Source organism: Chelonoidis abingdonii, chromosome 2, assembly GCF_003597395.2.
Source record: "Chelonoidis abingdonii isolate Lonesome George chromosome 2, CheloAbing_2.0, whole genome shotgun sequence".
NCBI classification, from domain to species: domain Eukaryota; kingdom Metazoa; phylum Chordata; order Testudines; family Testudinidae; genus Chelonoidis; species Chelonoidis abingdonii.
Window position 1 is genome coordinate 288,726,532 of NC_133770.1, and position 22,745 is coordinate 288,749,276.

The 22,745-nt window shown below is 38.9% G+C and overlaps 1 protein-coding gene across 2 annotated transcripts in view; it reads left to right on the top strand.

Moving 5' to 3' along the window:
* The window catches only part of KHDRBS3 (KH RNA binding domain containing, signal transduction associated 3), a 210,730-nt gene extending 189,393 nt beyond the window's left edge, over window positions 1-21,337 (top strand). Inside the window, exons 8-11 of one of the 2 annotated variants that reach the window (XR_012655399.1) lie at window positions 14,165-14,223; window positions 16,462-16,611; window positions 18,005-18,062; window positions 20,222-21,337. Coding sequence is in view for 1 of the 2 variants with exons in the window: in XM_075063268.1 (XP_074919369.1) it covers window positions 14,165-14,223; window positions 16,462-16,553 (151 nt within the window). In the remaining variant the exon portion in view is untranslated. Of the gene's footprint in view, window positions 1-14,164; window positions 14,224-16,461; window positions 17,089-18,004; window positions 18,063-20,221 lie in introns of those variants that run through there. The other variant, XM_075063268.1, reaches the window with a different exon arrangement.
* Window positions 21,338-22,745: the final 1,408 nt, after the last annotated feature.

A 22,745-nucleotide genomic window follows, 5' to 3' on the forward strand; every position in this document is an offset into this window, starting at 1 on the left:
CGGGCTGCGGCGGCGGCGCACTGACCGCGGGGACACCTTGGGCTGCCGGCTGCAGCTCAGCCCCTCCAGCAGCAGCGGCTGCAACCATTTAAAAAAATGGGGGGGCGCCACTTTTTGGCGCCCCAAATCTTGGTGCCCTAGGCAACCGCCTAGTTGGCCTAAATGTTGCACCGGCCCTGCGTATACCCCAAAAGAAACACAATAAAGAACTAAAAAGAGCCACCATGGCTATACAACCATGTAAAAGAAGCAGAAGAAAAAGACTCTCCTTTAAAAACTGGAAGTCAAATCCTAGTGAGGCAAATAGAAGGGGGCATAAACACTGCCAAAATGTAAGCAAGGTATTATAAGAAAAGCCAAAGAGGATGTTTGAAGAACGCTAGCCAAAACTCCAAGGTAATAACAAAATTTTTTAAACACATCAGAAGCAGGAAGCCTGCTAAACAACCAGTGGGGCCCTCAATGATCGAGATACAAAGAGCGACGCTTAACAGGTGATGTAGTCATTGCAGGAGAAACTAAAATGGATTCTTCGTCAGTCTCATGGCTGAGGATGTTAGGGAATTCCCAAACCTGAGCTGGTTTTGTAGTGACAAATCTGAGGAACGGTCACAGATTAAAGTGTCACTAGAGGAGGTTTTGGAATAATGATAAATCAACATTAACAATCAGACCTGACCAGATGGCTACCCAAGATGTCTGAAAGAACTCAAATATGAAGTTGCGGAACGTGTTAACTAAGATTGTAACCTGTCCTTAAATCGGCTTCGTACCCCAATGACTGGAAGTTAGCTAATGTAACGCAATATTTAAAAAGGGCTCTAAAGGTGGATCCCGGCAAATTACGAGACTGTAAGTCTAATGTCGGTATCAGGAAAATTAGTCGAAACAATATTTAAAAAAAAATTGTCAGACACATAGAAAACATAAACCGTGGGCAAAGTCAACATGGTTCTGTAAAGGGAAATGTGTCTTACCTAATCTATGAGTTCTTGAAGAGGTCAAAACATGGACAAGGGGATCCAGTGGACATAGTGTACTTAGATTCCAGAAAGTCTTTGACCAAGGTCCCCTCACAAAGCTCTTACGTAAATTAAGCTGTCATGGATAAAAGGGAAGTTCTTTCATGGACTGAGAACTGTTAAAGACAGATAACAAAATTAGAATTAATGGTAAAAATCTCAGAATGGAAGGCGTAACTAGTGGTGTTCCCCAAGGGTCAGTCCTAGGATCATCCCCATTCAAATTTATTCATAAATGATCTGAGAAAGGAAAACAGTGAGTGGCAAAAGTTTAGATGATACAAACTGCTCAGATAGTTAAGACCAAGCAGACTGTGAAGACCTCAAAAAAGATCTCACAAAACTAAGTAGTGTGAGCAATAAAATGCAATGAAATGTAATGTGGATAAAGTAAAAGGTAATGCAGATTGGAAAAATAACCCCAACTATACATACAATATGATGAAGGGCTTAATTAGCTACAACTAAGAAGAAAGAGATTCTTGGAGATCGTGGATAGTTCTCTGAAGATGTCCACGCAGTGTGCAAAGGCAGTCTCAAAAAAGCAAACAGAGTAGAGATCTTTCAAAAAAGGAGTAGAGAATAAGAAAAAGAAATCTTATTGCCCTTGATATAATTCCACAGTGCGCCCACATCTGAATACTGCATACAGATGTGTCTCCTCATCTCAAAGAGAGATAGCTGTAGAAAGGTTTAGAGAAGGGCAACTCAAATGATAGGGGTTTGAAACAGGTCCCGTATGAGAGAGATTAAAGAGGCTAGGAACTTTTCTCTTGGAAAAGAGGAAGACTTAAGGGGAATGATAGAGGTATAGTAAGAATCATGAGTGGTGGGAAAAAGTGAATAAGGAAAAGTTATTTAACTTGTTCCAAAAATAAGAAACTAGGGGCTCACAAATGAAATAAATGACAGCAGGTTAAACAATAAAAGGGAAGTTCTTCTTCACACAGCACAATAGTGAACCTGTGGAACTCTCCCTGAGGAGGTATGAAGGCTGGGACTCTAACAGGGTTAAAAGAGAACTAGATAAATTCATAATGGGTTAAGTCCATTAATGCATTAGCTAGGATGGTAGGAATGGTGTCCCTACCTCTGTTTGTCAGAGGGTGGGAGATGGATGCAGAAGAGCAATCTCTTGATCATACCCGTTAGGTTCCGTCCTCGTGAACACACTGGCATTGGTCACTGTTCGCAGACAGATGCTGGAGCTGCACGGAACCTTGCTCTGACCCAGTATGTCCATTTACTGTTTATGGATAGTACTGAGCTTCGAGATTGAAAAATAACGTGCTATCTTGTGACTTGCTTAAATGTGTGTCGGCACTTGAAGCTCAAGCAAATACGGCTCAGCTCCGTGAGGCTAATAGCTGAAAGACATACAGTCCACCCAAAGTTGGCCCATCTGACACCAGAGGACTTTACTCAAGAGCATGCGTGCATAAGTATATTTTTAGCTGACTAGCTGAATGAAGCTAGCACAAATAGCTGCGTCTGATGAAGTGGTTATTGCACCCACGAAAGCTCACGCTCCAAAACATCTGTTAGTCTATAAGGTGCCACAGGATTCTCTGCTGCTTTTACAGATCCAGACTAACACGGCTACCCCTCTGATACTTAGCACAAATATGTCTCCTCAGCCTTGGTATCACACCCCTAACTTGAACTTTAAGTTCTGTTGACTTTCAATTGGATTTAGGGCCTAGATACCCAAAGGTAGTTAGGTGTAGCATCACCTAATTCCTAGGCTGCCACTTAGAGGAATCCTCAACGCTACATTAGGCACCCATGCTCCATATACAATGCACGAGGAGAGTTAGGCACTGAGGGACAGGATCCTTACAGACTAAGTAGGGAGCTGTCCAAGCTAGCTAGTAGTGAAATGCAGAGGAAAGAAATCACTTTCCTGGTGTTAAGCACCTAAGCCAGGTGAGTTGCTTAGAAAACCCATGTCTTAGCAGACAAAACCCGGACTTTTCTTGCAAAGAAACATCCTCCTCCCCACCCCATTTTCATTATAGGCAGTAGCCTAGTGGTTAGGACTCTCATCTCAGATGTGCAAGATCTGGTTTCAGACCCTTGCTGTGCCAGATTTGGAGCAGGGTCTTGAATCCACATTTCTGCTGAGCAGCCTAACCACTAGGCTATAGTGTTAGTCTCTCTTTAGTCCAGTGAATAGTTAATAATTTATGTAAAGTGGAGCAGTTTCAACAGGGGCAATTGAGAACCCACCTTCCAGAATACTCAATAACCTGATGGTTAGGGCATTCACCTGGATGTTTGAGAGCTGGGTTCCAAGACCCTGTTCTAAATCAAGGAGAGCAGGAATTTTAACTTGGGTTTCCCACTTCCCAGGTGCATGTCCTAACTCAGGGATAGGCAACTTATGGCACGCGAGCTGCATGTTCAGTGGCACTCACACTATCTGGGTCCTGGCCACCGGTCTCGGGGGCTCTACATTTTAATTTAATTTTAAATGGAGCTTCTTAAACATTTTAAAAACCTTATTTTCTTCACATACAACAATAGTTTAGTTATATGTTATAGAGTTATAGAAAGAGACCTTCTAAAAACTTTAAAATCTATTACAGGCACGCAAAACCTTGAATTAGGGTGAATAAATGGAAACTCAGCATACCACATCTGAAAGGTTGCCGACCCCTGCCCTAACTCCTAGGCTGCGACACACCCTCTCCCTCCCAACCTGCTGACCCCTGGCTGTCTTTTGAGACAGGTGTGGAGTCTTAGCCATAGTTGAGGAATGCCTGCAAGACAGGCAGAGGAATGCCTACTTTGAGAATCCCACTTCAGGACCACGGGGCTTTGGCTTCAGAGAGGGCCTCAAGCAGGTTGTTAGATGTGGGGTAACAGGTCTGACTGCAGAATCGGAAGCATCTGTGAGGTGCAGTGGCAGCTGGACTGTGGTTTTGGGAATGGCAGTGGTGCCTGGATGATGGACTAGGGCACCTAAATACCTTTTTGGAGATCTAGCCATAGGTTCCTAAATAACTTATGTGCTTCTTAAAATTTTGCCCCAAATCTAGCAAATTATTTGAGGTTAAGAAAAGTGTTTGATGCTTTGCAAAATCACTAGTCTGCAAATTTAGTAAACATTATAAAATGTAGAGCAGTTGGAATGCTACAAAGGTATAAACTTCCAAATTATTGCATAGGAAGTTAGCAGAGGCTAATGGTAATGGAAGTCATATGGCCAACATACCATGTGATATTTCAGAAAATAGGGGAAACAGGAAGAGGGGTAATCAAACAAATGGTAGTCCAAGGTGCAAATCAGGGAGCTACTAAATAAAATAAATATTAGGAGTAATTTTAGTTAACATTAGTGATGCTGAATAGACAGTTTTATAAACCTGAAAATTCAACTGTTGGAAAAAAGCAGAATCTAGCCTGTATGCTTTAAAGGATTTAAGTAATACTCCCTGAACTTTGTTTTAGGATATATCTAAAAATAAATAAAATAAATCAATTTGGAGAACTGCTATAGATGTTTTTTATTTGCTGTAATTATAATACAAATACAAGAACATTAAGGTCGTATTTTAAGTATTCAGGAAATTTTATTGCTATATTCGAAAATTTCTAAAATAGTTGCATCCAATAACAATATAGCATTTCTTCAAGATCTTACAACCTACACTGGTAGGTGTGTTTTGTGTGTATTTTGACTCTCAAAAATTTTAATAGCAGCATCTGGCGACTGTAATTAATACTCAAGTATTAAAAATCCTGGACTTCATATACTGTGCTGAACAATAAATTTGTTAAGGCGACAATGGTTATTAAAGGCAGGACTGGTGGTATCGCCTATTGCCAAGGTTGTCTGACACTTCGCATTATAAGACCCTGTTTTCAGTTTCTTATGACACTGCCAAACTTTAACAGTTTGGGTTGAAATTTTCCATGCTTAGGGTGTGTCAGGCTGAATTATTTTGAAAATTTTCAGATAAAAGTTCAGCTGTTTTCAAGAATGAGAGTAAGGAAAAATAAATTTCCACTGCAAGACTCTGATTCAGCCCCAGAGCAGGTTTATCATCAGCACTGAAGAAAGCAAGCCAGGGTCCCATGGTAAAAATAGTATGTGATCATGTAATTCAAGAGTGTGAAAATGCATATGGACATGGGCTTGAACTAAGTTTTCCAGAAGCAACCTTAATTCTCACATTTCCTAAATTTTTGAGTGCTTGACCTGCAACCTTAATGTTCTTTTAACATGGCGGGGGGGAAGGGGAGAGAGTGGTAATAATATCTAAACTTTATTTGTAGTGAGTAATGAACCAGCAGCTATCTTTGATCATCTGTACCAGTCCATATGCTTGGCTAAAGTTCATCTCTGTCAACAGATTAAGACAATGTGCTGAAATATTTTCAGTGATCTCATCTTGTTTGTATGACAGGCGTGTTGGTTTAACCTGGGCAGTCATTTCTCACTCCAGCAGATAGAAAACATTGTATCTTTAACACAGAAGACATAAGAAAATGGTACCTCCCATCTGCCTGATCCTACCTTTATGACAGAACACAGTACCACATATATGTCTGGTTGCAGTGTCCATAAGAGGCACTGATGATCTAGAAGAGCACAAGAAGCTCAGAAGGAGCTCAACCCTAGGATGTTCAAGGCAATAAACCAGATGTGAGGATTCCCCCACAGGAAAATCCAGGGCACATTTCCCACAATTCACTGATGGGAAAATCTCTTAATATAAGGACCAGTCACACAGGAAGATCTAACTCACTTTAGGTTTATGACATAACTATTGAGAGGGCAAGACATGGGAAGAGGGTTTGTCAGACATCGTCATAACAGTGGTGGCAGACCAAATAAAACAATTGTTTTGACAGGCCATTTGTTCCCTAGTTCGCTTGTTCTGTGCTATCAGTCCACATACATAGAGTATGTCTACACTCCAGCATAGAGGTATACATTTCAGCTCAAGGAGACATACCTATGATCAATACCCGCTCTGATCAAGCCAAAGTGCTAAAATTTGAGTGTAGCCACAGTGGTACGAGTGGCAATGGTAGCCTCCTGTCATAAACAGATAGTTAAGGGTTAATGTCTCTTTTACCTGTAAGGGGTTAACAAACAGTGAACCTGGAACACCTGATCAGAGGACCAATCAGGAGACAAGATACTTTAAAAATCTCGGTGGAGGGAAGTCTTTGTTTATGTGTGTGTTTTTCTTTGTGTGTTCTCTCTGGGTTCTGAGAGGGACCAGACATGTAAGCAGATTCGTCCAATCTTTTCTGAAAAATCTCTTCTGTTCTAAATTTAGTAAGTACAATTAGGAGAAAGGCGATTTTAGTCTTTTGATTGTTTTCTTTATTTGCAAATGTGTATTTGGCTGGAAGGTTTTAATGTGTATTTTGCTGGAAAGATTTTTAAGTTGTATGTATGCTGGGGTGAGGATCCTCTCTAGTGTCTATAAGCTGAAAGACCCTGTAATATTCCATCTTAATTTACAGAGATAATTTTTACTTTTTATTTCTTTTATTAAAAGCTTTTCTTTTTTTAAAGACCTAATTGATTGATTTTTCCCCTGTTAGGCTCAGAGGAAACTGAGTCTATACTCACCAGGAATTGGTGGGAGAAGGGAGAGGAGGAGGGGGGAAAGGTGAATTCCCCTTTGTTTTAGATTCACGGAGCTTGAATCTGTATTGCCTCTGGGTGAGGGGGAAAGAGGAGGGGGAGATAACATTCCTCTCTGTTTTAAGATTCAAGGAGTTTGAATCACAGTGATCTCCTAGTGTAACCCAGGGAGGGGAGGGATCTAGAGGAAGAAAAGGAGGGGGGAAGGGGAATAGTTTATTTCCCTTTGTTGTGAGACTCAAGGGGTTTGGGTCTTGAGGGTCCCCAGGGAAGGTTTTGGGGGGACCAGAGTGTACCAGGCACTGCAAGTCTTGGCTGGTGGCAGCACTACAAGATCTAAGCTGGTAATTAAGCTTAGGGGGATTCATGCTGGTACCCCATCCTTTGAACTCTAAGGTTCAGAGTGGAGTTTTATACCATGACACCTCCCAGATACATACCTGTCCAAGATGCTAGGCCCATACTTAGGTGGCTAGCTCTTCCAGCCACTTGCACTGCTGTGACTACACTCTATTTTCAGCAAGTTAGCTCAGTCCGTGCTAGTGCGGTATGTCTCCTTGAGCAGGAATTTACTGGACATAAACTCTTTTCAAAAACAAATTAAAATTTCCCTGCCCCTGGCTTTCCTCAACTACTCTTTCTAAAGCTATCCTGACCTCTCCCCATAGGGTTCAGCCTCAAAGCCTCTAAACAAACAAACACAGTATTGATATTGCAAAATAACAAGCAAAAGCAAGAAACAATGGATTACTTGTCACTTCTTTCACCATGCCTTGCACTAGCGCAGAAGTACCAACTGGCTGCCTATGAACTACACTTCAAAGCAACCTCTAGGCTCTGACTGGGAAAAAGGGCTTCGAGAAATATTCTTCTCTTTGCACTCCAGTGACCAGCCCTATCAGAGTTAACAGTCTGGGTTTCTCCCCAAACTATGAACTGCCATTCTGAGACTATTTCCTCTCCCTCAGCAATCATGCCCCTGTAATATGGTCTGTTAGAGAATACCTTGATATGTGGTAGTACTGACCCTGGAGGATTCTTTCATCAGCCTTAAAGGGTCATTATATCCCAATTCATCAACAGTAGTATATTTTTAGAGTACACTCATGTACACTATGCAAAAATATGAATATGTTCACTGTCTGGTGTTAATGTAGCGGTACTGATCCTCTGATTGTCCAGATAGTAAATATCCTTACAAGATGGGCTGGACTTGGGAATGAATGCCAGCCCTTTATAAGTCCACTCTTCTGGAGATAACTGTCACTAAGGGCTGGTCTACACTACGGGGGGAAATCGATCTTAGATACGCAACTTCAGCTACGTGAATAACGTAGCTGAAGTCGAATATCTAAGATCGGATTACTCACCCGTCCTCACCGCGTGGGATCGATGTCCGCGGCTCCCCATGTCGATTCCGGAACTCCGTTGGGGTAGGTGGAGTTCCGGAATCGATATAAGCGCGCTCGGGGATCGATATATCGCGTCTAGATGAGACGCGATATATCGATCCCCAAGCAATCGATTTTAACCCACCGATACGGCGGGTAGTCTAGACGTAGCCTTAGGGAACATCCAACCATCTCCAGCAATAACAGGCTGTAATTAAGGCCAGCAATCAAGCTGCCATTTCTCTTTGAGGCATGAGCTTGGTCCTGAAAGCCCTTACTAAACTGTTGTTTGTATCTGAATGAAAAATCACTCTGTAGCTGTGGTCTACCAAAGTTTTATTTTTAGAAGCAGTCTGCACAGCAAAAAGAATTGGAGAACTTAGGCCCTGCTCTGCACAATCTTCTACACTTATAAATTCAGTTAATTAGAGACACATTCCTCACACTGCACCAGGAAAGGACAGGCTGTTGCAGGGCCACATTATATACCATGTTGTTTAAATGGCTGAAACAGTTCATCCATGTGGCTTACTTGTGTGGTGATCAGGAAGCAACAGAATCTCTCAAAGTTCACTCTGCTTGATCAGTGGTGACTTCTTAAACAGAGAAATTAGACACTACCCTCTTGGCAATATGTAAACTGCTTATTTGGGCCTCACTTCACACTCTCTCTAAGCATTATAGGATTAATGTCCAGACCTCAGCAATTAGAAGCAGCATACTGAAGTCTACTGTTGGATGCTAATCCCTTCATACTGTTGTGTAGATACTGCTTTGTGAGGTTCCAAGTTTTTAGGTTGACACAGAAAATCAAAGAGAATGGGAATTTTTTTTTACCCGAACATTTAATTTTCTTTACTATATTTCAGGCTCTCCCTTCCCTTCAGCTCTGAGATACTACACTTGTGCTATTGAAATCCTGGTAGTTACATACACACAAACAGATGTAGATATTAGATATATGAATGTACAGAAACATCTTGTAGATGGTTAAAATTCCAATGGCAGTCAGACTAGATTCAGAATTTAAGTTCATAGAATATCACGGTTGGAAGGCACCTCAAGAAGGCATCTAGTCCAACCCCGTGCTCAAAGCAGGACTAATCCCCAAACAGATTTTTGCCCCAGATCCCTAAATGGCCACCTCAAACATTGAATTCACAACCTTGGGTTTAGCAGGCCAATGCTCAAACCACTGAGCTATCCCTCCCCCAGTTACATGAAGTTACATATTGTTGAGAAAATATGGCCTTAGTGCTTTCAAAGCTTCAGCCAACATGGGTGAGCAATACATTTATAAATAGGGCCCTATCAAATTCACGGTCCATTTTGATCAATTTCACAGTCATAGGATTTTAAAAAATCATAAATTTCATGATTTCAGCTATTTAAATCTGAAATTTCACGGTCTTGTAATTATAGGGGCCCTGACCCAAAAAGGAGTTATGGTTATTGTAGGGGGGGTTGCAGAACTGCTACCTTACTTCTGTGCTGCTGCTGGCAGCAGCGCTGCCTGCAGAGCTGGAGAGCGACAGCTGCTGGCTTGGATCCCAGCTCTGAAGGCAAAGCCGCCTTCAGCAACAGTGCAGAAGTAAGGATGGCATGGTATGGTATTTCCACCCTTACTTCTGCACTGTTGCCTGCAGAGCTGGGCCCTCAGTCAGCAGCTGCCACTCTCCAACTGCCCAGCTGTGAAGACAGCAGTGCAAAAGTAAGGGTGGCATGGTATAATATTGCCACCCTTACCTCTGCACTGCTGTTGGTGGGGACCTCTGAGGGCAGTGCAGAAATAAGGGTAGCATTACCATCCCCCTTCCCCCCAAAATAACCTTGCAACCCCCCTGCAGCACCTTTTAGGTCAGGAATCCCAATTTTAGAAACACTGGTCTCCCCCCTGAAGTCTGTACAGTACAGGATAAAAGCACACAAAAGACCAGATTTCAGGGGAAGACACCAGATTTCAAGGCCTGTGACATGTTTTTCAGGGCCGAGAATTTGGCAGGGCCCTATTTCTAATCAGAGCAGACATTACCAAAAAAGTTTCAGAGTACTGTCTCCATCTGCTGGTAGGAACGAGCTATTCTCAGACAGCTGGGCAAGCATAGAAAATCTCAGAAAGAGAAAATTGTCAGGAAAGAATTCTAGAGGTAGAGCCCCATATTTTTCTCAAATACACAATAACCAGAAATAAAACAAAAAAACTACATATAAAAGGAAAAGAAAAAGACGAAGCTTCTCATCAGCCATGGGAGATTTAGTGGCCAGCGTCAGCACCCACAGGTGCAAACAGTGAACTAATAGGATCACTTCCACCATACGGAATGCACCAGCCTAGGGAAGGGCCTGCCAGGGTCACATGCATTCATGGTGCAAGGGTACTGTGCGTCCTGAGGTAGGGCTGGCAAGAGGATTTAACAGCCTCACAAAGAGTGCAGGAGACAGATAGATACCTGAGTGAACCAGCCATTGTGGTGAGGGAGCTAGGGAGAGTAGGTGCTCAACCTCTCCTGAGCACGACCATGAAGGAAGTTGTGGCACTGCAGTTTTCCCCTCTTTCCATGGGATGGAGTGATGAGTCCTGGCTGGGCACTAGGCATCACTGCAGAGGAGTCTGTGCACAGGTTGAGTATTGAGATGATGGTGCCTGGACCTCAGGCACAGGTTGGAGGAGTCGAGGCAGGTGGGGGAGGGGGGTCTAAGGCTCAGAGGGGCAAGGGTTGGGGGCCAGGTGGAGTCAGGGTTGTTGAGTGTTGCAGATGTTATAAAGAGGCCCAAGGAAGCAAAGTTGTTACCATGGCCCTGGCAATGTCCAACATTAACAGTGTTAAGATTCAGGATTTTGTATACAGAGCCCTCAGCCTGCTTAGAACCATTGACAAACACATCATTAAAATTCCTTTTAAAATACAGAAAAGAGAGAAAAACAGTTAACGCATTTAACATATAAAGTATTAAGTAAATTTTATTCTAACAACAACCTGTGTTCCCTTTTCCTTTAGCTGGAAAGAGTTTTTAAAAGGAAACCCTGCCCTCACCCTACCCCATATTACAGTCTCTTCGGTGGTATTTACAATGGTAATAACTGTCTTTTCTAGGGAAATGAGGAAAAGTTAGTTGAAATGGGCTGGAGCTATCGTTGTTGCTGTTGTTATTTGAAGTCCAGTCCTGTTTTCTAGAAGACAAAGCAAGACAAACACATACAAGAGAGGAAAAAAGAGAACAGCAAAGATAGAAAATGCAGTCTCTGTCTCTGGTGCTGACTCACTTGCAATCTCACTGCTGGAGAAACACAGGCACAGCATGTGATCTTATTAGCCATATTGAGACCTGGCAAACTTGTACCAATGTTGGGCTGTTCAGGGAATTGCATTTAGCTGCCTTTTTCTGGTCAAAGGCTCACAGCGGTGTTGCAAAATATACAGTCTTGGCCAGCTAAGCCAGACTCCTCTTGGATACAAGGAAAAGAAGAGATAGGAAAAAAAAAAATAAGTTGGGGAAGGAAAAGGACACACTTCCCAGGTGCTGTTTGGAGACTTAGTTGGAGCCAGTGGAGTGGCGATGAAATTTGGCTCCCTCTCTCTGGCACAACCTGGTCAGGACATTTCTCAGGATTAGGACAAAGAAGGTCAGAGGTCCAATGAAACAGTGGGAGTGACAGTTGTCATGGTGAAGCTCCCTTTTCTAGTTCTTCAGTCAGACAGTATTTGCTTCTGTTTTACCCTTAATTTTCCCCCCAAAAGATTTTTCTTTAAAAAAAAACCAAACAGAGTGATAGATGGAATAGCCCATTCTCTCATTATTTTGTTCATTAATTAGACCTCATATTGAACACAGCAATTTTTGTTCCTTGATTTCTGGTCCAACACTTCTCTTGTTTACCAGACATGATGTTAACTTAGTCCTTGAGTTAGATCAATAGGCCTTTTTGTTTGGACTAATTTAGTCTTTTTATGTTCCTTTTGCACCTTTTTTCCATTAATATTTGTCATTATAAGTTAGCATGACATTTTATGAACTGTCATGTCTTACAATTAAGTTTACAATGCGTATACATTTGTAGGCCCATTTATTACAACGGAGGGCAAGGGAGGCGAATTGTGAGGGTTTGGGGATAAAACAAAGTAACGTGAAATTCCCAAAAAATAAAATGAAAAAAATATAAAAATAAAAGAATTCCACATGGCTTCAGTTATAGGAAGGCCTGCAATAGATAGGTAGTCTTATCGTTCATCTGTTTTCTCCTTTCCTGCCTACAACCACTTACACAAAATATGTTCCCTGTGTTACAAACATATTGCCCTCTTGTGTAAAATTTCATATTTGTTTATAGACTCTCAAGTTCAGACAGAAGTCAGTCATGCAAGGGTTTAGCAGCATTGCTTTGTTATAGAGCCTGAGAGGAGAGGGTGCAGGGAGGAGACAGCGCATTGCATTTCATTGAGCAACTTTGAGCAGTTTACATTATTATTTGACCCGATTATTAATGCTGAACAGTCTGTCAGGTAATAAAGTTAAATTTTGATGTACTTATAATGCAAATAAGTGACTTTCTCCCTTCCAGTGTTTATTGGTTTTGCAGTTTACATGCCATAAAATGTGAGTCATTCTTTGTTTAATAGACATTTTAGGTCTGTGAAATGAAACACTGCAAAAGTAATTCTGACAGGATTGACAGTCACAGGGATGGGGCTCAGCTGCTATAGACCTCTAGACTTGATGACAGTCTTACAATAAATAATCTGATGCTGTGTGAAAGGATAGAGAATGTCAATTTAAAGTTCTTGATTGTCAAAACTAAGATTGTTTTATCACTGAACTGTTGCAGGACAAGTTTATGCTACTTTGTATGCTTCATATTTTTGTCTGTGTCACGTGGGCTGACAAACCATAGATGAGAATTTTAGCTCTTATGTAGGTCTTCGGAATTTCACAGTGCAGACACTAAGGAAGCTTTAGACTAGCAATAATAGAGACTCATTCACTGCTCTTATTGTTTTGTATTTGCATATTTTTACACTTTTGGCCCAGGTATTTTTCAAAATTTGACAGCTCTGTTTCATTACCTGTCTCAGCTCTGTAGTTCTCTCTGCGAGTTAAATGCACCTGCAATACATGTATTGTTTACTCTGTACATAAAAAGATTATGTGAGAGCCTGGCGTTTACCTCTACCTGCGAACTCCTGTTAAAACTACAAATTGTTTTGTTTTAACTTGGATTTTACTTTGTATTAGTTAGCACTTGTTAGCCAACATAAGATAAAAACACAGCTTTTTTTCCTAGTGAAGACAAGGCTTTGGTTGTAGCAGTTTGTAATTCAGTTACTTTCCAAATAGCCGTGTATTCCATACTGGCTCTGGATTTATCTGGCTGCTGGGTACCAAACTACCACAGTCACCCATTTTGTATTTTAAATGGTGTTTCTTATTTGTTGCTTAGTGTCCTGCAAACATCTCATAGGCCAGGGATCGGTCAGCAACCTTCCAGAAGTGCTGTGCCGAGTCTTCATTTATTCACTCTGATTTAAGGTTTCGTGTGCCAGTAATACATTTTAACATTTTTAGGCCTCTCTCTATAAGTCTGTAACGTATAACTAAACTATTTGTGTATGTAAAGTAAAAAAGGTTTTTAAAATGTTTAAGAAGCGTCATTTAAAATTACATTAAAATGCAGAGCCCTCCAGACCGGTGACCGGGACCTGGGCAATGTGAGTGCCACTGAAAATCAGCTACGTGTGCCGTAGGTTGTCTACCCCTGCCATACACATTTGATCACATGTAAAATATTTTTCTAAAGCAATAATCAAGCAAAAGATTATACATAGTTACAAATGTATGGACCATAAAAATATTGTGAGATGTTGTCCCTGTAAAATAAACTGGGGCACCAAGCAGCTGCGCAGCACAGTGTCAAGATTTAGATGATTTTATATGCCTTCTGGCAGAAACGTAGGCACCAACAGCATCAGGTGGCAGCTAAACAATGGTTTTTTGAATGTCACTGCCACTTCAGTGTAGGACTTTGGCACCTAAAAAGGCAAGGTGCCTAAGTCCCTTGTGAATCTAGTCCATCACGATTTAAGACGTTGCTTAACACTACATTTCTTATGGCATTACTTATGTTGTCTGTCTTTTTTTTCATACAGTGGAACAGATTACTATGATTATGGACATGGACTTAATGAGGAAACGTATGATTCGTATGGTGAGTAGCTTTGTAAGTGGAATTATCAGTGTATTTTAAAGAATTTTGAAAAAAATCAGTTTAACCCAAAAAGAATTTTCATGAAGAATGCTGCAATCCTGCATCAGGATCCACTTGCATCGACTGCTGTGCTGGTCTGGAGTCCCGTTGTTATAGATGTTGAAGATTTATGGTTACTGAGACATATTTGTTGGGAGGTTCTTTTGTTTTGTTTTGTTTTTTTGTAATTTTGTTTGCTATCTTTGCCATATAACAGTAAAAATAAGCACTAAGGGCTAGATTTTTCACCCTTACTCCTATTTACTACATTCCCCCAAATCAGTGGGATTATGTTCAGCGTATAATAATATTTAGCATGAATTAGGATGGCAAAGAATTGGGCCATAAGGCCTCAGTTCAACAGAGTACCTAAGCATATCCTTAATGTAAAACATGTGCTTAAGACTCATTCAAGTCAGTGGGACTTGAGCATATGCTTAAGTTCTTTGCTGAATCAGGGCTGAATTGAGCACATTTCACACTTAGTTTGTGGTCTTTTGGTATATAAATTCATTTCCAAGCTCCAATTCTGTAAACTCAAGCAGGTAGTAATTATATGAAAGTTATAAAGTATTTTAGGTATGTAATAAACACAAGGGTACTGGAGTATTTGTATGAAGGCAAGACAACGCATAATAAAGCAAAAAGCATATGCCACAATGATAGGATTAATTTTTTCAAATCAGAAGTGCAGTGGTGACAGGTTTAATTAAAGGAATCTGTTATGGATTAGAAGCATAAAGCATGTTAAAAGACACCTTTATTTCATACCTCTGGCTAGAGATCAGAGAAATGCAGTTTTTGATCAGTCAGGAAGCTCAAAAACTCATGAACTGCCAGTGACTGGTGCAAGTGAATCATGACTGTGGTTAATGGATGTTATGACATTTTTTAGAACATAACTGAAAACCATTTCCTGGTGTATCTTTTGACGTGCATTTTATGATGTCTCCTCCCTGAAGCAATGATGACCTCAGCTAAGATTTGTTTGTCATAACAAACACTTTGAACATATAGATTTGCCACATGTCATCTACTGGAATTGATGCAAGTAATTTGAGGGAAAGTAATTGATTAGATGGGTGCATCAAAAGAGGAGGTCACTTCAAGCAATTTTTGCCTCTCACAGTTCTTTAAATTGGTCTCTGTGGACTGCATTGCTTAAATCATTGTATATTTCAGCATTAAAGTTAACTGTTTGACAGTAGGGGTCTGATTTCTCCGAGTATCTCACTAAGGGAAAAACCAATAGTGATAAAGCTTACAACCTGCCTAATGCAGGGCTCAAGATGTAACATTTTGTAGCATTACAATATTTAAGGTAAAAAAATTAAAATTTTCTCATTAAATCTCATGTTACTTAAAACTGATAGCTTGTTATTTGTCAGGGCAAACTCGTTTACCAGAAGTTTAGTACAAAATGTTAAGTGTACACCATCATATTTCGAGATTTGCAGAAAGATTGTTAGCACCTTGGGGAGGGACCGTGTCTTCCTATGTGTTTCTATGTCTAACACATTAGAACTCTGATTCGGTCCGTTATTATTGTTAATAATACAGTTCAATGTGTGTTGCGTGTTTATTCATTTTGTTGTTACAAGCGAGGCAAGCAATTTCCTTTGCTCTTTGAAGATTATTAAAAAGAAATCCAGCTCTGTAGATCTTGCACTTTACAGGAAATATATTTGTTTCTGTGAAATCCACTGTTATCTGAAATGCTGTGTTAGGTTGTGTTTTCAAAAGGGAAGCCACAAGTATTCATAGTGGAATTATGAAACTTTTCCCTTGTAGCTTTCTAATTCAAAATAATCCTAAATTGGTAGTGACCAACAAATGTTGGGGGTGGGGGGAGGAGAGATTTATAGCTGTTCAGTAGCCTACATAGATGGTCATGTTCTTGCTCCAGGTCCTGTTAGTATAAGTACTTCTTTGTAGCCTCATTACAGGCCATACGAATATCATAGGTGCCTAACCACATTCTCACCCTCAGCTAATCCCAGTCAGAACTGAGGCATGGTGGAAGAGCAGTATGGGGAAGTTCACCAGTTCTTTTGCTAAATATTAGACTTCATTCCCTACAACTGTCAGTGCAAAAGCACTGAACTCCAAAATTAAACTAAAAAAATTAGAAGTTAAAACAAACACTGCCACAATGATCATTAGGAAAGATCTCATTATGATTGCTTTTCTTTGATTCAGGGCAAGAAGAATGGACCAACTCAAGACACAAGGCACCTTCAGCAAGGACAACAAAGGGAATCTACAGAGACCAGCCATATGCCAGATACTGATTGTACTGTCTGATGTTGTGAAATATCCAATCTCCACCAGTCCTGTATACTGTTCCAAGTAATTTTTTTCTATAAACAATCCCTTTTTAGTAAATCAAAGTGCTTAAAAATTGAACGGCTGGACTGAACTTAAACTATTTTGTTGTAAGAACAACCTGGACAGAAAGATATGTAAAACAAGGAACTTTGTTATTTCTAGACTGTATTTGAAAAATAGGTGATCAAAAAAAAATAACCTCTGATTAACTAGTGTTAAACAAAAACTAGGTTTACTAAATATGTTAATCCATTCTTTTAACATAAGCGTAACCTTTTATTTTAAAGGTTTTCAGCAATTTAGTTCTTTTAGTTTTATTTTTCAACCATTTTGCTAGTTTTTTCTCTTGCAAACATGCGTAAAAAGGGAAGCAAATTACAAATGCAAATAATGTGGTATTTTGTAACTCAAGTCTTGAAATGTTCTGTAGTGTTAAGCAAAGTTTACTCTTGCTTGATACTAAATAAACTTTTGAAAGAAAATCAGTGTGTGTGAGAGTAATTTTATGCTTTAGTTTATTTTATAATAAACCTTCATAAATAGTAGTAAACAGGGAGAAATTCATCTAACAATGATCAACATAAAAGGCTCATACTAAACACTGTACAGCTTTTTTTTAAAAAAAATGGTATAAACCTAAATGTACATATATATACTCACAATAGATTTAAATGCTGTTTAAATATCCAAATGGTATGGATCTGCTTGAATGCCACATATAAAAAAAAAATCGTGGTTAAAAATGGTTTAAAATAGCTAATGAATTTTCTGAAAAAGATGTGACTAGTTTTCATCTTGTTGAGCATTTTTTCACTAGTGCAACTTTGGAATTTTTATGAGAATTTTGGTACCTTAATGACCACCTCGCTCCGTGCTGGAAGCAATAAACACAAAGCTTTTAAAGACTTTCTGACTTGACTAATTGAGGTCGCTTTCGTCAGAGGCAGAGGATGTGTAACCCTTAAAACGGTCTTCATTTGCAAAGGTAAATAAATCAAATAAGATTTTAATCTCACTTAATTTATCTTAATATAACCAATAAAATCAGGGAGGATACAAATTAGAAAGTTTCATTTTAGATTTTAGAAAGGCTTTAAGCTCACCTAAATTCTCATTTTAAAAAGTTTAATTTGTTTTAGTAATCTAAAAAGCCTTAGCTCAGTCAGTTTAATTTGGACAAATTATTCCCTATTAAACAAATGTAAAACCTCATAACTAGTAATTTGTAATACTTTATTTTTTCATAAATTCTAGTAACTGAGAACTGTGCTTAAACATTACAAATGTTTTCAAAAGCTTTTCCTTGAAGATTCAGTTTGTCTTTTTAATTATAGTTTAATTTGAATTGTTTGTTTGTAGTTTATATTTTAAAGACTTCTTCTGTATTTAGTAAACAGATCTTTTCTCTTGTCAGGAAACACTAAACGTCTTGGAGAGCCAAGAGACCAAAACCTACATATGTTGATGCTTTGGTACGTACCTATTCATATACTTTAAACTCTCTGATCAATGATGTACCAGAGAAAAGAATTTTAAGCGCCTAAGTCAAAACCCATTGAAACAATGCAAAGACTGCCAATAACTTAGCGAGGCTCTGGGCTAATCTTCAAATAATCACTAAGGGCAGTGCTTGTTTTGAATTCTGAAGTTACTTTTAGAGTCTGCCAAAAAGAAAAGTACCTTTTTTTCAGGCAGTCTGACATGTAAAGCTCAATATTGAACTGTCCCATTGTGCCCCTAGCTGTTGTTGGATTCTTTCTATTCTTCAGATTAAGCATTAACTTTGAAATATGAATTTCAGCTAACTAGGTAAAGGAGTTGCTGATCTAATAGAGGAATGTAGAAGGAAATTAGTATAATTTTATGCCATTAGTCCCCCACAGAGAACTTCAATCCTGATAGAAAGTCATGTTGACAGTTTCTATCAGAGAGGTCCCAATCTATAATTTTTCTGACAATAACTTTGTGGGGAATAGTTTGATAGGAAAAAAAATGGTACAAGATGACTTGGTGAACCAAAATGAACATTTCTGCACAAGAAACTTGTTGAATCTGGTGAAAGAGAAAGTCAAATCCCTTAAAAGTGTGTTTACAGCGCTGTGAATCTACTGCTTCTGTGCATGTTTGCTGTAGATTACTGTTTCTAATGAGGTTAGTCAGATACTAGGTTAAAAAATAATTCACCTAGATTTATGTGCTGTGCTATAAAAAAAAAAAATGACTCAAACTAGGACAGAAACTTTTAACCTTTGAGGGGGTTATTTCCTACTTTGAATGGTAATTCTAGATACTAATCCCATAAGAAACATTTAAATTCCAGGTTAATTGATTAATAAATGGCTCCTGGAGCTTTCAGCAACTTGATGCCTTTAATTTGTAGTATAAATGGAGCTATGTATTTTTAAACAATGCATACATAGTTACTGTTCAACACAGTAACGTTAGGAGGTCTCTTCGTTTGCATATACAAAATTTGCATTTGCACATGCAAAGTTTGCTGGAACAAATTCAAGACTTAGTTTAAGATTTAGCCAAAAGGCCCCATAAGACTCATATAAGTTAAAAAGTTCAGCTGAGACTTCTATCTGCCTTGGCCGGAATAATTGCAGAGATCCAGAATTCGTGAGCAAGGCTGACTCTTACAGCTGCTGCCATACCTAGGCACAATAGAATGGGGATATGTTGAAGCTGTCTTCTCTGAATGTTCATAGCTTTCTGGGTCAAACACTTAATTACTACATTAACGTGATTTTGTCCATACCCTCAAAATGGCTTTTAAAAAATAGTTTCAGTGTAAGAGTTAAGGTTGCATAAAAAGTCTGATGTTAATCCATATGCAATTTTTGAACCAATCAAATGAAAACTGCAGCCCTTACACACTTCGGCCCAATTTTAGTTAATGGCTCTTATTATGACCTTATCTAAATCTACACAGACTTCTACACAGAAGAACCCTTGTGAATAGTGACCACAGCAGCACTATATTTTAAAAATATTTGGACAGGGAATATTTTTATAATTTATGTCCATATTTTTTATCTGTCTCCAAGGATTTCATTGCACATCTTTTTTTTGTCAAAAACAAAAAATCGAAACTACATTGAAGGAGAATTTTAGACACTTCTATAGGTTCAGTATTTGCATTATAAATCTTTTCTCAATACTTTCCAAAATAGCACACTTTGACCTTATATTCCTCTATTATATCTCCAACTTTTTTTGAAATAATGGAATAACCTACCAAGGAAGGTAGTTCAGATATTAGATAATCCTGTTTCAGTGTGACAAACTTAATTACTAAGGAGAACTAGTTAATTCAGTGTTGAATTTCATGTTCTCACATCCCTTGATCAATCACTACATATCGCCAGAGTCAAATCCAACAGCATAAGTGAATAATATCTTAACTGATTAATCATATAATTATTAATTGTTCCATATTGCACGCAGGCTTTATTGTCATCTTTGTACTAAATTTAAACCATTTGCTCCTTTTTTGCATTCTTTTCCATTAATCTACATCCATTTATTGTATTTCCAATTGCCTGTTTCCACTGCCTGTAATCTGATGGTCTCCAGAGAGTCAGTAATAATTATGTACATAAACGTATTTTGTTTTCCTCTTTTCCAGGGACTTCTATCGTGATTATCATGGACTGCTTAGACTATTATATTCACCAATGTGCCTAGTCAACAATGAAATCAGCTTTGGAATTTGAAAATGCAGTTCTGTTTCTATTCCAGTATTTTACGTACTCTAGTATTAAAGTGTATCATATTATATCCTTTATTTTTAACAACTGCTATAAAAGCCCTTAATTGTTTAATGCCTTAACAATGTTATTTATGTAGAAGTCAATAAAGAATCTCCATTTAAATCTTCAGTACAAAACAATAATGGATCCTTATGTTCCTTCAGTGACTTTGTAATTCCTACACAGCAGCTGTGAGCGAACCTTGTGTGGAGTTTTATGACTACACTCACAGTTCACTTTTGGAAGTGGTTTATCTACTGCATGGACAAGTAAACATGAAAACAAGTGTGTTACACAGAAGCTATTATATTGCTCATAGGCTAAGTGTAAACAGAGATGCCTGAAGCAAGACTGATTAGTAGAGAGAGAACAAACTCCATTTCAATTTCCTTCAATAATTTGTTTATAGAACATGAAGGTCATAATCACTGTGGACAGTATTATATTGGTTTCAGAGTGGTAGCCATGTTAGTTTGTATTAGCAAAAACAACGAGGTGTCCTTGTGGCACCTTAGTGACTAAAAAATTTTATCTGAACATAAACTTTTGTGGGCTAGACACCACTTCATCAGATGCATCCATGTTTTTGTATTATATTGTTCATTCTCTTTCACTTACTCCATGGTATATTGTGATTATAATTTTACATCTACAGAAGTATCTTCTCTACTCTTATTATATAAGGTCACATCTTTTCCAGTGAAAGGAATTTCAGTCTAGTTTTTATGTCTTGATAAATTTGCACTCTTGTACCTGGTAGACCTGTTTCCTCAATGCTTTTTCATTTTTATATTAGACCTTATTGTGATAATTTGTAACACAAATATACTTCTGGTAATTTAACCTTTTCTTACTGCAAAGCTGACTGCAAATCCAACTGCTTTCCACCCAAGTTTCAGAAATTTACTTCCATCAGATGCATTTTCCTTTCTGGTAGTTATTGAAACTCAACAAATTCAGCCACTGTGCATGCGGGTTAATCCATTTCGATACTGAGGTCGGGCTTTTCTTTTTTAGCTAAGTGTATATTTTCAAGGCAAACTTACTTTTTTTTGCAAAATAAAGGAATGTCACTAAGTATAAGTGTCTTCTGTTCAAACTCCTCATCTCCATCAATGCACATTGAGATGTTTTATTACCATTTAGTGGCTGTTGAAGACTGTCTTTAAGGGTTTTTATATGAAGGTGCGCAAATTGATTTCAGATCTTAGATTATTCTTCACATTGATTTCTCAAAGCTACCTTAAGCAAAAGGAGTATCATTTAGTTCTTTTCTCCTTTGGTTGTTTGGAAGGAGCTTCAGGTGTAGTCAAAATGGATAGTCTTCCTGTTTCTTCTTTACTACTTAGCTATATCACCTTAAAGTTTCAGTTATTTAAAATTATATTTTACATCCAAGAAACTTCCCTTTTACTCTGTTTCACTCTGCTACAACTGCACTGCCGTAGCTCCTTCCAGAAGACCTACAAGTGATTTAAAAATAAACAAGCCTCAAGCCCTTCAAATGAAGTAGGTAATCACTGCGTAGGGATGAGTTCACATCACACCAAAATGCAGGCATCTCTGGTGTGAGATAGCAACTGTTTAACTTTTCGTAGCAAATTCTACCCAGGTATGTAAGACTGGAAAATGAATACATTTATCTGACTCCGGAGAGGGAATTTAGAGAGCAGAGGGCAATTTCTTTAATTGTAATTTGATCAGGAGGACACTGGGATTAGTCACACAGTGATCTCTTACAAATAAGGTATCAGATTTTCAGTTCTAAGTCTTATCTAATTAAACTGCATTTCTATCAGCACAGCTTCCAAATATCATGGTGGGAAATGACGTTAGCACTGACTCTGAGGGAAAAGTGTCCAGTACTAAATTACCAAAGCTATTTCCAGCATCTCTGGTATTTTCTTAGTATTTCCTACATAAGTACTGGCCTGGCCTAACTCTGATTGCCTTGAGGAATCTGATCACAGCACAAGATGGTCTGACTGCAGGCTATGTAATTCATATGCACACAGGCAACTTGGTTAAGATTGTCCTAAATTTAATAGCTATATCTACATACCAAGTAGACTTCCAGATTTGTGTGACAAACTACTAGTGTTAAATTCTGGCCCCAGAGATGGCAATGAGCATTTTGCTATTGATGTCAGTGGGGCCAGGATTTCATCCTTGGGGCTAGACCCATACATGGGATTTAGGCTCACCCTTGGAATGCCTAACTTTAGATTCCCTGCTGCCTACTGGAATCCACAGCCCCAAGTTAGGGGCCCAGTCTCCTCACACAATGCGCAGGGAAAGCAGAGGCCTGAGAATGGGATCCACAGAATGCCAGCATGCTGAGCTCAGAGCAGTCCAAGATTAGCCAATAGGAAACTGAAGAGTGGAGTGTAGCCTAAACCA